The 16,229-nt window shown below is 51.4% G+C and overlaps 2 protein-coding genes across 2 annotated transcripts in view; one reads left to right on the top strand and one right to left on the bottom strand.

Moving 5' to 3' along the window:
- The first annotated feature begins 232 nt into the window (after positions 1 to 232).
- On the top strand, positions 233 to 9,599 carry PARS2 (prolyl-tRNA synthetase 2, mitochondrial). Its single transcript, XM_030324438.2, has 3 exons — positions 233 to 326; positions 2,948 to 3,037; positions 4,650 to 9,599. Coding segments are annotated over exons 2-3 (1,458 nt in total). The 5' UTR covers positions 233 to 326; positions 2,948 to 3,035; the 3' UTR covers positions 6,106 to 9,599.
- A 4,229-nt stretch (positions 9,600 to 13,828) lies between these two features.
- TTC4 (tetratricopeptide repeat domain 4) overlaps positions 13,829 to 16,229 on the bottom strand; it is a 31,383-nt gene continuing 28,982 nt past the window's right edge. The window contains exon 10 of the mRNA XM_030324439.2: positions 13,829 to 14,997. Within this exon, the coding sequence (XP_030180299.1) occupies positions 14,895 to 14,997 (103 nt within the window). The 3' untranslated portion in view covers positions 13,829 to 14,894. The remainder of the gene's footprint in view (positions 14,998 to 16,229) is intronic.

The raw sequence follows: 16,229 nt of genomic DNA, 5'->3' as shown, positions 1-16,229 counted from the left end.
CACCTCCCTACCTCCTAGAGGGCACTTCCGGAACAGCAGTTTATTCTTTGCTGCCCAAACCAATCTATGATTGTGGAGGAGAGCCTGACTCTTTCTCCTTGGCTAAACTTCCGGAAAACCTCCACGTGCATCTGGGGCGGGGGTTGTGGGTGGGGCAGGCCCCGTGAGAGCGGCTTTGTGATTGGCAGGTAAGGCAGGAGGCGGGGCTTCGGGCGGACGTGCCCCTGGCGCAGGCGCGTTGGGCCGGCGTGGCGGTCGGGCCGGCGGTCTCGGCTGGGACTTCAGTTGTTTCTGCGCGGTTCTGCTCTCGGCTGGGACTTCGGTTGGTGAGTGTGGGTGACAGGGGTTGGGCGGGGCGGGCGGTGAGAGGGCTGGGTCTCGGTGTTTGGACCTTGGTGGCCGTGCTTCCACGTGCATCCCGTCCTTGGTTTGGGGAGGGGTCGCTATCACCTGAACTCAGGGATAGTGTGTTTCCTCTGTTGTAAAATGAGGGCAGGACTTCCTCCTTTGTCTACCTCGGGTCTTGTGAGTGCCCTGACGTTCCTAGAAGTGCCAGCCCTGGAGAGACCCTCTGGGATCACCTGGTGGCCCAGCCAACCTTCCCATTTTACGTATGGGGAAAGTGAGGCCCGGAGAGTGAAGTCGTTTGACCGAGGTCACCCAGCCAGTGAAGGCCGAGCCAGCACGTAGGACTGTCCCTGGGCTTCCATTGCTGCTTTATGCAGCACGGTCCGAGACGGAGACTGGAGATTGGAGGCGGGAACCTAAGCATTCCGCGTGTGCCCTGCACTCCTCTGCTGTGTCGCTTGTCAGGTGGCCTCACATCTCTGAGCTCACCTCTTCTGTGAGTTGGACATAACGATAATAATGGCAAAACTATTATATACCAGGCACTGTCGGCAGCACTTGAGGCCCAGCTTTCCTGATTGGATTGCGGGGCCATTGTGAGTTAACCTTAAAAGAGGCCTGTGCTCCAAAGATTGAGCCGCGCCCCTCTGTAAAAATTTGGTGAATGACTAAAGGACTCAGAGGCCCTTTGCTAGAGTCTGAGGTGCAGAATACATTAATTACTGTACTGCTTTAGAGGTACTGTCTGTAGATAACGCTGAAATTTTGAGATGATAAATAATTATTCTCCCATCTGCGTAAACTGAGGGGTCTGAGGACAGGCACACGATGGGAGTGAGGGCAGAGGGTTTAAGGCTCTTATTTAAACTATCCAGATAATTGTTTTGTTGCACCTGTCACTTAGCTTTTCATTTACTAATATATTTGATTAGTACACATAATTAACTCTTCAGTGTGATGCTAGGCCCTGAAGCCTGACAATATAGAAAACATCACAAACTCCTCGTTTAATGGAGGAATGGGACCTGAAATATTGCTCAACTCCCAGTGCCTGGCACACAGCAGTTTCTCAGAAGTAGCTTTGAAAATTATTCCAGTCTAGTAAACTGTAGAGCGTTGTGTGCAGTGGGAGCACAGAGAAGGAAGTGGTCATCTCTGAGGGTTTGGGAAGCTTCTTGTAATAGGTGAACCTTGAATGATGAAGTTGCTGGGGTGAAGCTGGCCAATTCCAGGAATGCTGAGCAGTCTGGGGCATGTTGGGGGAGTGGTAGGGTAAAAAGCTGGGAAGAGGTGTGTTGGGATCAAAATACAAAGAGGCTTCGTGTAAATGGAAGTACCATTCCAAGAAAATGATGACGAGGAGCCATTAATGGATTATAAGCCGGGGCATGATTGGATCAATTATCTTTTTAGCTGTAATATGGAGACCAGACAGACAGGGGTCAGGAGTCACTCAGTTCAGTCATTGGTGGACATTTATTGAGTATCCACTGTGTCCAGGCACCGTGCTGGATGCTACGGATACAACTTGGAATAAGACAGACATGGTCACTGCCCGCATGGAGTTTATTGTGCTTTTCCCAGTGTGGTCCCTGGTCTAACAGCATCAACATCACCTGGAAACTTGTTAGAACGGCAGTTTCTCTGCGCACACCCCAGGCCTACTGAATCAGAAAGTCTGGGGCTGAGGCCCCACGGTCAATGTTTTAACAAGCCCTCCAGGTGATTCTAACGCTCGACTTAAGTTTCACAACCACCTGGCTACCGTAATGGACCAAGCGGTTTTGAGAGGCCAACCCAGGGTAGAGGCAGCAAGAGCCAGAAAGGAGAGGGTGGACTTGAGAGGGAGGTCAGAGACGGACTCCTCTGCTTTCAGAGGAGTTAAGGATGAAGGAGTGTCTGGTGTGGGCCACTGGCTCGCGGTTTACCAGATGAGAACCATGTGTACTTGCCTCCAGAGCCAACACTTTTCCATTCAGTCGCATTAGGGCTCTGCGGCAGTGCCTGCCAACCTGTCTCAGGCCACGGGCCATGGGGGAGATGATAATATTTGTACTGTGCATGGGGGACATGGATGAGGCTGCTTGGGGTGGCAGAAGACCAGCTGGAGGACTTGAGGCCACTAGGACCTGGAAGGGGCCACCCAGGGGTTCCAGGCTCCCAGAGCCGAGAGGAGCCGGCAACCCATTGTCAGCATACCACAGGGCAGCTCTGCTTCACGGGAGATGCCGAAAGGTAGGGCCCTCCCTGGACTTGGCAACATAAATCGAGAACCCTGAGGGGCGCCTGGGTGGCTCAGTCGGCTAAGCGCCCGACTTCGGCTCAGGTCATGATCTCACAGTTTGTGAGTTTGAGCCCCGCGTCGGGCTCTGTGCTGACAGCTCGGAGCCTGGAGCCTGCTTCACATTCTATGTCTCCCTCTCTCTCTGCTCCTCCCCTGCTCACGCTCGGTCTCTCTCTCCTTCAAAAATAAATAAAAACATTAAAAAAAAAAAAAAAAGAACCTTGAAAGAGTTCTGTGTGTTGACTCAGTAATTCCTTTCCTGGGAATCTCTCCCAAATGTACAACAAACAAACAAAAGCCTTCTGTTCATTGTAGATTGTACATAACAGAGAAGATGACAGCTCCCTGATAGCAGGAGCATCGTTTCTGATCTACTCGGTGGAATGTTGTACTGCCATCAGGAATGTGAGTATTTTGTAACATCGTAGTGGAACACATGTGCTCATTTAGTAGACAGTGTCTGGTAAAGCCCTGCTCCGTGCTGAGTGGTGAGCCAGTTAGATTTGGTCCTTGGCCGCATGGAACTGAGTGCCTGGGAGGAAGACAGCAGTCACTCCTGAGAGGGATTGGTGATCAGTTGGGACTGCCGTGGGAGACGCTGGCCTTTGGGACATGGGAGTGGGACGTGGAAGGCATCCCAGAGGACAGGATGGTGATCCCGAGGCTGGGAGGATGAGTAGGTGTTGGTATGCAAAGGGCACACACAGTGTGTTTAAGAGTGGGTGTGGTGCAGCTGGAACACAGGGCGACTGGGGAGGCTAAGCTCCAGGGGGCCAGCAGCCAGCTCACAGGTGTGCCCAGAAGGTCAAAAGCTTGCACCTGATTCTGAGAGCAGCAGGAAGTCGTTGGAGGGCTTTAGGAAAGAAAGACTGTTACCATATCTGCTGGGACGTGTTCCCTGTGGCTGCAGCATGGAGCATGGATTGGAGGAAGGTGGGCATGGAAGGGGGGGGGGGCCCGGTGCAGAGGCTGCTGCGGAGGCCCAGGGGAGAGATGGCGGTGGCCTGGATGGAGGCTCTGGAGACTGAACAGCAAGCGAAGAGATAGGAATGACGAGGCCGAGAAGGTTGGTGAGGGGACAGAGTGGATGAACCCAGGCTTCTAGTTTGGGCAAAGGTGGCTTTTGGTGCCATTGTGAGTGATAGGCCACACTGAAGGGGGAGCAGTTTCAGCGGCAGGGCAGTTGGGGGTGGGGGGGAATGCGGAGTTCCCTCTGGGGTGCTGAGTTTAGAGTATCCGTGCAGCTCCTTCTCCAGGAGACTGTTGGATAGGGAGGTCTGAAGTGTGAGAGAGACAGACGTGGTACAGGTGTCGACTCAGAGTCGTGAGCGTGAGGCCTGACCAGAGAGTGCTATGGCGGGGAGAGGCACAAGACACCGAAGGCAGGAGCCAGGTGGGGATGTGGGCAAAAGAGTAAGGCTGGCAAAAGGGACGAGGGCTTGTCAGCAGCAGTTGTCTCTGGGCCGAGGGATTAGACTTGATTTCCTTTTCTTTTTTGTTTTTGTTTTTTCCCAGTTCTCTATTATAACTATAGTAAATATTGATTGCACTCATAGAATGTGCCAGATACTGTCCTAGTAACTTTTTATAACTCTTCTAAATTCCCACAAGAAACCTACAAGACAGGTCTTACTGTATTCCCATCGTACAGATGAAGAAACTGAGCACAGAGGGGTTAAGTCACATGTCCCGAGCTACACAGGGTGCCGTCAGCAAGCAGCCTGCCTGGAATCCAGGCTGCCTGGTTCCACGGCTGTGCACTCCCCACGCAGTGGGGTCTCTCCACAATATGCTGTTGTATTTTTATAAATGGGAAAATAATTGTGTTTTTTTTTTAAATAGCAGTAGAGGTAAGAGAAGTAGGACTTGAATCTGCTAGAAAATTAGAGGTGAAAGGGTTTGCACCTGCAAAGTCGGTGGCTGGCTGAGAAGTCTGTGGGAGACCAGACCGAGCTGGCTCCGTCGTGGCGTCGGAGCACAGTTAACGCTTATTTCTGCACGGCTCGTTTTCCTCCAGGCACAAGTGCTTCCCCGCACGGGGTGTCATGGAAGGGCTGCTGTCGAGATGCAGGGCACTGCCCGCCCTGACCACCTGCGGCCGCCAGCTCTCTGGGTACGTTCCTCACAGGTTTTACCACTGTGTCCCAGAGAGAGGGAAGCGCTTGGTGCTGTCCCGCATGTTCCAGCCCCAGAACCTTCGGGAAGACCAGGTGCTCTCTCCTGAGGGCAGATCTGGCGACCTGAGCTGTAAGAGCCAGCGGCTGATGCTGCAGGTGGGTCTGATCCACCCGGCAAGCCCCGGCTGTTACCACCTCCTGCCTTATACCGTGCGTGCCATAGAGAAGCTCGAGCGGGTGATAGACCAGGAGATGCAGGCCATCGGGGGACAGAAGGTCAACATGCCCAGCCTCAGCCCAGCAGAGCTCTGGCGCGCCACCAAGCGGTGGGACTTGATGGGCAAGGAGCTGCTAAGACTTAGAGACAGACACGGCAAGGAATACTGCTTAGGACCAACTCACGAGGAAGCCATCACGGCCCTGGTCGCCTCCCAGCAGACACTGTCCTACAAGCAGCTTCCGTTCCTGCTGTACCAGGTGACAAGGAAGTTTCGGGACGAGCCCAGGCCCCGCTTTGGTCTTCTTCGCAGCCGGGAGTTTTACATGAAGGACATGTACACCTTCGACTCCTCCCCAGAGGCCGCCCTGGAGACCTACGGCCTGGTGTGCGGGGCCTACAGCAGCTTGTTCCACAGGCTGGGGCTGCAGTGCGTCAGGGTCCAGGCGGACGTGGGCAGCATCGGGGGCACCACGTCTCACGAGTTCCAGCTGCCGGCCGAGGTCGGGGAGGACCGGTTTGCGGTCTGTCCCGGCTGCGGCTTCTCGGCCAACATGGAGATGCTGCACTCGTCGCAAACCAGCTGCCCTGCTTGCCGGGGACCACTGACCGAAAGCAGAGGCATCGAGGTGGGGCACACGTTTTACCTGGGCACCAAGTACTCCTCCATTTTCAGTGCCCAGTTTACCAATGCCCACGGCAAACCGTGCCTGGCCGAGATGGGCTGCTACGGCCTGGGTGTGACGCGGATACTGGCTGCCGGCATTGAGGTGCTGTCCACCGAAGACTCTGTTCGCTGGCCCAGCCTCCTCGCACCTTACCACGTGTGCCTCATCCCCCCGAAGAAGGGCAGTAGGGAGGAGGCGGCCACCGAGCTCACGGGCGGCCTGTATGACCTCATCACGGAGGCAGTGCCTCAGCTCCGTGGTGAGGTCCTGCTCGATGACAGGACCCATCTGACCATCGGAAACAGACTGAAAGACGCCAACAAGTTTGGGTACCCCTTTGTGATCATCGCCGGCAAGAGGGCCCTGGAGGACCCTGCCCATTTTGAAGTCCGGTGCCAGAACACCGGTGAGGTGGTCTTCCTCACCAGAGAAGGAGTCACGGAATTTCTGAGCCAAGTGCAGGTCGTCTGAATATGCCCGAGCCACCCCCACCCCATCTTGCAGCCTTAGTGTTCATTCGGACGGTCTTTTCCTGCACTCCTTCCCAGGGCCGTCCTCTCCGGATACAAGGCAGCTCATGGAAGGGGGAGCATGTTAGGGAAACCGAGGTGCTTTATCCAGTCCTTTGTTCCTACTCTTTGTGTTTGAAGTTGGTGATTCCATTCTCTGGACTGGCAGTGCTACCACATAGCATTCCTCTTATATTCCATTGTGGAGGCTTGTGGGTTAGGGGGCAGAGGGGCAAGAGAGAGCCACTCATCTTGACCCTCAGGCGAGTGGCTTCCCTTCTCTGCCGAGTTTCCCGTGTGGAGGATGCGAGTGGCCCATGGCCAAGGCCCTCCTGGCTTCAGCAGTCTGACCCCTCCTGGCGCCTCTTGCCGCGTTTGGTCTGGAGAGCAGTCCCACCGGCCCTCCCCCACTTGGTCATGTCCCCTTCCCTGCTGGGGCCTCAGTTTCCCCATCTGTGACATGAGAAAATGGAACTAGATCTGTAAAATTCTTAAGCTGTCACTGGGTGGTTCCAAAGAGGTTCATGATGGGCAAATCTGGGTCCTCTGATCCCCTGTAGTCTAAGCTACACAGAAAATTGATAGAATTAACTAATGGCCCAAAACCACCTCCAGAGACCTGGCTCTTTTGGGGTGGCTTAGTGTGGAGTTGGTGTTATACTGATTGAATAAAGTAAGCTACTGGGATGAGCCTTGCATAGTAACTTGGAACAGTGGTAATGCCTGCCGTTTTAACAGCAGCAGCTTCCTACCGGACACTCTTCTTTCCTTTTTTATCCTACTATTTCTACAGTTCACTCAAAAACAAACAAAACCCACCTCCGAAGGCTGAGAATATGTTTTAAACCATTTCTCCCCCAAATGTAGGGGTAGCAGGCTTCAGGTACCACGGTGAATTTGTCTTGGGTCCAGAGTTGGGTCCTAGAGCCGCACCAGGGGTGCATATTAAGGTCTCTGCCCATAATCTGTGGAAACTGGGAGCAGGCTTGAGCCACAGAGCAGTGCCACCTGCTTTCACTTCTCCTGCTCATCAGATTATGGTCTCGACACGTCCAAAGCTAACAAGATTCTGTCACAGTCAAGCTCAGGGCCACCACCTCTGGAAAAGTTTTGCCCTCTGCCTCCCCCACGCTCTCCCATTCAGCACTGATGACGTTGATTCTTGTTTGGAGCACACACAGCTCATTGTTCGTGCACCCCCCTCTCTCGGTTGACAGTCACCTCCCCAAGGTCATGGTCCTGGGCTGATTCCCAGTGTACCACACTTCTTGGCCAGTTGTCCCACCTCCCAAACAGCTCCCCAGCAGTGTGTTCCTGCTGCTGCTGTCACTGCTCAAGTAACCCACACCCCAGCACACACCATCATTAACATGCCAAGCCCTGATGACCCCCAGGCCAGGAGATGTGTATTCTGAGAGCAGACCTAGAAAGGCTGGATTAGAAGTCAGGGGACTTTACCCTTGGCTGCACTTTGGAATTACCTAGGTCCCATCCGGAAAAGTTCTGGTTAGAGTCTGGGGTACGGCCTGGGCATCCTGCATTTGAAAGCTCCATAGATGAGCTCCATAGATGCACGAAGTCAATTCAGGGTTCCCAGTGTACTTACGGGCAGCCACCATCTCTGAGCCACTTTGTAGCCGAGCATTTCTTAGAGTAATTTCCTGTGTGCGCTATCAGACTGACTCTGCTTTTAATGGTCTGGTCATTTATTTGTTAAGGGCCTGCCATGCACCGGTGTGCTGTGAGGCACTTTTATATACCATTTTCACACCAAAAACTGCGGGGTGGATGCTGTTCTTTTACCGATGATGAACCTGAAGCTTCATCTTTTAAGTGTCAGAGCTAGAATCTGAGTATTGACCAAAACCTATGCCATTCCTGCTATAACTACATGGCCTCTGCCTAGACGAAAGTGATTTCAGTAAATAAAACTGAATTATTTATGCCTTTCTAATCCAGTTAGCCTCAAATAGATGAGAAATTAGAATCTGTGTGAATTGGTGCTTAATTTTTTAAAATTTCTTATTGAAGTACAGTTGATACACAATGTGACATTGGTTTGAAGTGAACAGCATAGTGATTCAGTAACTACACATTAAGCTGTGCTCACAAGTGTAGCTACCGTCTTGTCACCATACAACACTGTTACAATACCACTGACTGTATTCCCTGTGCCGTACCTTTCATCCCTGTGTCTTATTCACTCTGCAACTAGAAGCCTGTACCTCCCACTCCTTTTTTTAATTTAAATTTGTGCTCCATAAGGTGGTTTATGTAAGGCTAGCCTAATATAAGCACTCTTAAAAACCAGAGTCCAGGAGGAGAGAACCAATTAACTTTTAAATTCTTCATAAATGTTCGAGTTATTTGAGGAGGACACAGAATCATGGAAGTTTCGAACAGGAGGACTTGGAGCCCGCCTGTCCACCTCTCATTTCACAGAAGGGAAGCAGGCCCAGACTGGGAGTTCACCTGTCACACACCATCTGACCGCAGGACACCTGATTGCAGGCCAAGTGCTGTGTCCCCTGAATTAGGCTACCTCCAGTCGATCTTGTTGCATCAAGAGTGGTCTGGCTGGATCACCGTTTGAGCTATAGAAGCCTTGTAGCTGCAAAACAGGTACCGTCCTCTGTTTTCCAAGGGAGATGAATCCAGGGAGAACAGTGATTTGCTCAAGGGCAAGCTGAACTGACACCTAGGTGTCCTGATTACTAAGCCACCATGTCTTGGAAGAAGCCAGGGGCGGTATGATACGGGGGGAAGATCAGAACCTTGAAGAGACATAATCCTAGATCCAGCACTTACCAGGGATGTGACCTGAAGACAAATTACTCGCCTTTTCTGCTTCTCAGCTTCATCCCTAAGATGTGCTCATGGCCATGCCCCTCTCAGGGTGGCCTGCGGTTGGCTGAGCGTATTACTTACGTGAAATGCTTAACCCTGTGCTCTCAGCAAGCACTTCCTTCACTCCAGACAACTTAGGAAATGCCACCATTGGAAGCTCAAGCTCTGCTCTTAACTTGTCTCAAGACCTGAATCTTGTTTTCTTGATCTGATGCTTTACAAGCTTCCTGGGGAGTGCCACGGGCAGGAGTTCAGTGATGCCTGGGGAATGACTCCATCTCCTTAGAGAAAAGACCAATATTCTCACACTGTGTACCTTACTGTCTCTTTTCTGAACTTGCCAATGTTACTTCTTGCCATAAACTGATGAAATGGGGATGCTGGCAAAATAACAGGTACAGGATGTATTATCATTGTTCATTCCTTGGGGAGATCTAGAAGCAACTGGCTGGGAAATATTTAGCAGAATTAATACTTGGGGACAAAAGCTGGTGCATAACAAAACCATTGTGTAAATCAAGCTTAGAATGTAGATCAAGGGCCCCATTAATACTCTGTTTTCATGGAAGAAACACCTGCTGGGCTATCAATAAAGATGCTTTGTAGAAATCTGTTGAAACTCATTTCTTTAACTACCTGAGTGCCAAAGAACTTCACAGAGTTCCCACCATCCGTTTCTACACCAAGATTCCAGAATGCTTTTTAGAATGGATTGTTATGCATCCAAGGGCGTGTGTAAGGCTTTGTTTTAGAGTTAGGAAAAGTCTGATAATGTGGAAAATGGGAAACTTTTTTTTGATGTTAGTGCAAGCTTAGGGTATACTTGAAAAAAATCAAGGTATTGCTCTTAATTTAAAATAATGACTTACGTCATAGTGACCCACACTAGAGACTGTGGAGTCAGACTGCCTAGGCCACTTGATAGCTATATGACCCTGTGCAAGGTGCTTCCTGTGCTTCTGCAGTAAAACAGGGACAGCAGTGCCTGGCTCACAGCAGGTGCTGGGTAAGTGGCAGCGGCCTTTACACTTGGCCAGTTAGCCCTCTGCATGTAGTAGGTGGGTGGATGGTGCACGTGGGCCAACAGAGTGGGGTGGCACCTTTAGGGTCCCCCTGATCAGGCACCGCTTTGGTGCAGGGATGGTCGGTGTTCACTCCTGTTAAGCCAGCAGCTCTGAAGGGTGATGAGCTTCCATAGTTAAAAGCCTAATTGCCCTTGGCTAAATAGAACTCTGTAGGGCTAGGAGAGTGAGAGGAAGCACTTGTTAATGGTGACTGAGGACAGCCGTTTGCAAGGGAAGAATTTGTTGCCCAGCCTCCCTCAGAAAGCTTGAGGGCTGACCGGAGCCCTACTGGCAGGGTGTCAGGTGTTGTGGGGAGTCAGCTGTGGGCTCTGGCAGTCTGGCTCTGGAGCCTGGACTCTTTTGCCCAGGCAGACAGGCTGGGGACATTGCAGGACAGTGAATGCCAAGACTTTGTGACAACATTGGAGTGAACAGGCAAAGGGCTGCTGGGTCTAGTGCCAACTCCTGAAAGGCAGAGGCCCAGTCTTACTGCTGCGGATGTATCCTGAAGGGCTTAGGGGAGTTGTGAATTCAAGTTATGGCTCTACTTCTCACTAGCTAGCTAACACTGGGCAGGTTACCCTCTCTGTGCCAGTTTTCTTGTCAGTAAAATGGTTCTGTAAACTACTTGCCTCCTGAAGTGTCAGGAGTGAGCAAGTCAGCCCACACGAAGCACCCTAGAACGCTGTCTGGCATATCCTAAGTGCTCGGTAGATGGCAGCTGTTACTAGTGAGCCAGGCCACTTACGCACTCCCCCTGGAATATGCCAGGATTGCTTGAGGGGTCCTTCCAACTCACACTCCCCACCCTTCCCTGTCCCTTCCCCAACCTCATGGCCCATATCCATCTTGTGTGGTGGCTTCCCCCCCAGTCTGTTTAGAATTTATCACCCCTTCCTCTGTGCCATCAGTCAGTAACTATTTGTTGGGTACCTGCTGTGTGCTGTGCTAGGTGCTGGCGGTACAAAAGTGTACAGTTCAGGGCCCCGGACTCAGTTTACAAAGACGTGGGAGGAACTATCCAGTAAGTGGTTAATTACAATGCAGTGTGACAAGTGTGGTAATAGTACAGGTGCCATGGGACATGTGAGATAGGGGGCCAGGAGGGCTTCCTGGAGGAGGCAGCCAGGCCTGAGTAAAGATTAGAAAAGACAGAAAAGGAAAAATTGGGGGTGGAGGCAAGGGTGTAAGTGAGTAAGAATTCTCCAGGCAGAGGGAGCAGAATGTGCAAAGGTCCAAAGCTAAGAGCGTGGCATGATTAGAGAATAAAAGAAATAAGTGGCACAGATCAAGCACTTAGTTTGAGGCAAGCTCTGTTCATGTGCATCACATAGAATAATTCACATAATCCTTACAGCTCCTGTGTGAGGTAGGTGCTATTATGCTATACGTGTTGCACGTGAGGAAACTGAGGCACAGTGCCCAAGGAGGTGCCTGAGGCCATCAGCTAGTGTGTTGCAGGGCTGGAATTGGCAGGCAGGCAGCCTGGGTCCAGAGGTAATACTTAAGCCACGGCACTGTCCTGCCCCATAGCTTAACTGTGTCCAGGATGGCTGGGCTAAGGCAGTTGGAAAGAGGAAGCCACAGAAGTGGTTGGGGCCAGACTCTGAAGAGCACTGAGTGCCACACCAAGAGTGTTTATGAGGGAATGGGGAGCTGCTGAGGGCTCTGAGCAGGGGTGAGGACTTGCTTGTTGTGGCTGTATTTCTCTTCCTTGGAGCAGTTTCCAGTCCAGGGTTAGACTTGTAACATCTACTCAACAGCGTGATCTCGAGGGCAGAGGCTGCCTGATGCACTTGGGCCTCGATGCCCTGTCCTTGGTTGGTGCCAGTTAGGTTCAGTGTTTGTAAACAGAATAAAAGGAACAAGGAAGAGGAGGCAGGTGGGCTGTGGAGTGAGATGCTTGGGTTCAAATCCTGGCTCGGACACTCACTAGTAGTGAGACCGTGTGCCCCCACCTCCTTTATAAACTTGGGATCATTTTATATCATTTACAAAATCGAGACCTGAGAGTGTGGCTGTCATAATGAAGAGAAAGCAGGTTTGCACAGCGCCAGAACGCTGTTGACAGCCACAATTCCTCCCCATTCCCTGCCTGCCCTTGTGTACCTGCCAGCAGTGTTTCAGGGGTGGCTTAAAGGGGCCTTGCCCCGCCCCCAGGTTCTCCAGCTGCCACCCCAAATCAACAGAGGTAACCACACAGAAGTCTGGCGGTCCCACCTGTGTCCCTGGTCCTGTGATCAGGTGGTGCCCCTGGGTGGTGGGAAAGGCTGTGCCTCAAATCAGGGATGTGAAGAATGCTGATGCCTTGGCCTTGCTCATTCCTTCCCTCTGGGCCTCTTCATTTGTAAAATAAGGTGGTCCCATCGTTGAGTCTTTGAGGGAGCTCTGACTGGGATGGAGTCCCAGGTAGGGACAGGCGGCCGTGAGGCGGAGGGTGAGGGCCAGGCCACATGTCCCGTGGGACCCAGCTGCGTGAGTGGAGGAGGGGGTCGGGCTCATGCCAGGCCAGTGGGGCCCCTGCTCCTAACCGTAGCCAACTCTAGTCCTAGCCTCCGTGCTCCATTCCTAAGTTTGTGCTCTATCCACTCCCTGGAGACCAAAGAGGATGGCAGAGGTCAGAAGGGGCAGAGCCCACAGGCTGGGGAGGCCAGAAGCCTTCTTGGAGGGGGTGTAAGGTGTGCACATGGGCTTGAGTCTGGGAATGCCGATGTTTGCGTATGTATAGATGGGGCCTCAGAACAGGACTCTGGTTTTATTTTTTTGCTCATCATTTCCTTCACTCGTTTACTTATCCACTTCATGCACATGGAGCTCTCGGTGTGTCACACTCACTGTGTGTCAGGCCTGGGCACTGAGACAAATCCCCATCTGGCCTCTGCCCATTGAGAGTGTGCCTTCTGAAAGTTTTAGTGCAGTGCTTCTCAAACTCGGCATTATTGATAGTTTGGGCCAGATAACTTTTGTTGTGGGGGCTGTCCTATGTACCATAGAATGTTTTTAGCAGTATCTCACCAAGTTGTGACAACCAAAACTGTCTCTAGACATTGGCAGGTACCCCTGGGGTGCAGGTCACCCCTGCTGAGAATCACTGGTCTAATGCTACCAGTCTGCACACAGGTGACACAGATAAGCCTGTGAGGTGGGTACAGTGACTCATGTTACAGATGGAGGCTCCAAGCACAATCCCTTCCTCCCAGGCACAGCAAGTCAGCAGCCACCAGGACCCTAGCTGTGGTCTGTCTGCCAAGCTAAGTCGCTTTCCTCCCTTTTCTGCTTCTCCCACTCACCCTAGCTGGATGGAGGGGCAGGGCCTAAAGAGAAGGCAGCCAGAAGCTGGCTGATAACTGGGCCCACCAGGAGCCTGAAGAAAGGGCTGGGTGGTGGGGATGACAGTCATGGAGCTTCGTTTCTCAGGAGTGTCCAGAAGGGAGCAGGGAAAGCAGTCTGTTTCACAGATGAGTGAAGATGAGTGAGGTGGCACACGGGGGCCTGTTCTACCCCAGGACAGGGAGGTTGCTGCTCCACAGAAGCCTGCAATGCCCGCTAGGGTTGCTGTTAGGCCTGTTGCACAGTGCGGACTTAGAGAGAGACAGGCAGCGGGGGAGAGAATGGCCTCCGTGTGGCCTGAGCTGGGCTTAGGGTGGAGACTGGACTTCTGCTTCCCAGCCACAAGCAGTCACCTGCACCTGGAAGGAAAGCTGCATGGTTCTTTGTAAATAATTGCCCTTCAAAGATGATGAAGCGCACGGCACAAAACCTCAAATTACTCGATTTTGAGGACAGCAGCAGGTTTCAGTTTAATGATGTATTATTTAGCTTTGCTATAGTAACAAACTGCTTACTACTACAACAACATTTATTTCTAGTTCACGTTACGATCGACTCTACAGGCCAGTTGCTTCAGCTCTGCTCCACGTGTCTTGCCATTCTGGTACCCAGGCTGATGGAAGAGCCCCTACCTGGGAAATATGTTCACGACAGAAGGAAAAGCACATGAACTTACCAACCTTCTGTCTGGACACGTCCACCCACATCCCTCTGCATCCCCTGGTGGGTGGAGTAGGTACTGCAAGACATCACAGGGCTGCAGGTGAGGCCACGTACTACCCCCTAGGGAGCAGGAGGCAAATGGCTATAGACAAACATACAACCTATGACAATGACTCAACTGCAAAGATTTTTAAGAGGCGCAAAATCCTAAAATCTGAACACTGAAGGGGAACAAGTCACAGTTCTCCCTACCATACAGGTCAGAAAAACTGGTCAACTTTTTAGGGGTTTTGGACCCATTTATAGGTCTTTACAGGTGCAGAAACAGGAACTGGCTTTCCTGACCCCATCTCACTCCAAGGGTCTACTGTCCCCATACAGCAAGCCTCTCTGCTCATGAAATACCTGCAGGCTGGAGTCTCTAAGCTTGAATGCCTTAAAATTACTCGCATGGTTTGAGAGAGCTTCTCTGAGGCTGCCAACACCACTAAGGTCCAGAACCATGGCACTGGATCCTGAGCCTGTGTCTACAGGTCAGTACTTCCTCAGGTCAGTTCCTGTGGTAATGGTAAGATGGTCCCTTCAGGGAATGGAGGCTGATGGTAACACAGCTCACAGTGACTCCAAGGATGCCATGACCAAGGTACAATTTTGTATCAACAGAGGAGAGTAGAGACCAGCTGGAACTTGGCACTGAGCAAAGACGATGTAGTTCAGGGAAGTCAGCAGCTCTTCCCCCACCATGATGCATGGAAGGACTGTCCCCAGGGTGGCAGAAATAAAGTGTTGGGTTCAGATGATTCCAGGCAGAGGAGAGTGAGGGATGAGATCCAGGGGCCTGGCTCAGTCACTTTACCTGATGCACCTTTTTCCCCCGGACGTAATTCTTACAAAAACCAGAGGCTCCTACACAGACCAAAAATGCTGGTATCAGGGCTTTTACAAAGTACCTGCAGTGAACACAACAGAAGAGAGGGGTTAATTGAACTGCAATCTTAATCACCCATGCACCTTCCCAACAACATTCAAGGTGAACCTTTGGGTGTGAGTCAACATTAAAATGCAAGTTTAGCACATTTATTCGTTTGGTTGTTTACATATCTGGCAAATTAGCACGACCCTCTCCCTCTTACAACCTAGCCAGAACCTTTGGACCAGTCCTCTAGCATCATGCATGCCTGTGGCTAAACATCAAATAAGACTATAAGAGCAAACTTTCATTCATTCAAATTCATTCATTCACTCACTCAACAGTGTGTGCCCAGGGTAAGTTGGGCTCTGTGCTGAAATGAGATTAGAAAACAAGGGGCGCCTAGGTGGCTCAGTCAGTTGAGCGTCTGACTCTTGATTTCAGCTCAGGGCATCATCTCACAGTTTGTGGGATCGAGCCCCGCATCAGGCTCTGCACTAACAGCACAGAGCCTGCTTGGGATTCTCTCTCTCCCTGCCCGGCCTCATGCTCTCTGTCTCGAAATAGTCAAAAACAAAAACCATCCCGTGCTCAAGTCCTGAAGGGAGAGAGAGAAATAATTAATGACAGCAAGACAATTGCAGAAGCATTTGTGATTACAAATGCTGTAAAGATACAGCATTAGCCCAAAGGGCATGATGCCCTCTACAGGAAAGGGGAATCAGGAAAAGCTTCCTGGAAGATGCTGTGTCCATGTGTACTTTAATTTAGAAAAGGGGTAGTAGTGATGGGACATGGGGGAGCAAATGTCAGGAGGTGCAGGTCACCAGAGCATTTGCTGTTGTTGGGGCATAAAGCAAGCAGAGTGGGGCAGGTTAGAGAGGTGGGCAAGGCCTCGGCCTCCCAGACTGAGGGGTATTAGCATTACCCAATGTGCTTGGATCTGGACAGAGGGGTCTATATATTTTGGCTCACCCGGTTCAACGTCTGAAATTACCCAAAACCTATCCTGGGTAGCCTCTTGCCTATGCCAATCATTTAAAAAGTAAACATTTCCAACAGCATTTACATTTTCTAAGAAGCATGAGATTGGCTTTCCTTTACAGATCTGCTTTGTTTAGCTTTTTTGGAGATGGGGAGAGAGCGGACCTCAGGCCTTTAAAGAAATGTGGTAATGGGCACCTGGGTAGCTCAGTCATTTAAGTATCCAACTCTACCTCAGCTCTGGTCTTGATCTCAGGGTCATGAGTTCAAGCCCTGCACTCCATGCTA

Source organism: Lynx canadensis, chromosome C1, assembly GCF_007474595.2.
Source record: "Lynx canadensis isolate LIC74 chromosome C1, mLynCan4.pri.v2, whole genome shotgun sequence".
Classification (NCBI taxonomy): Eukaryota; Metazoa; Chordata; class Mammalia; order Carnivora; family Felidae; genus Lynx; species Lynx canadensis.
Note: the sequence above shows the minus strand (reverse complement) of the source record. Positions and strands in the feature narration are given on the sequence as shown.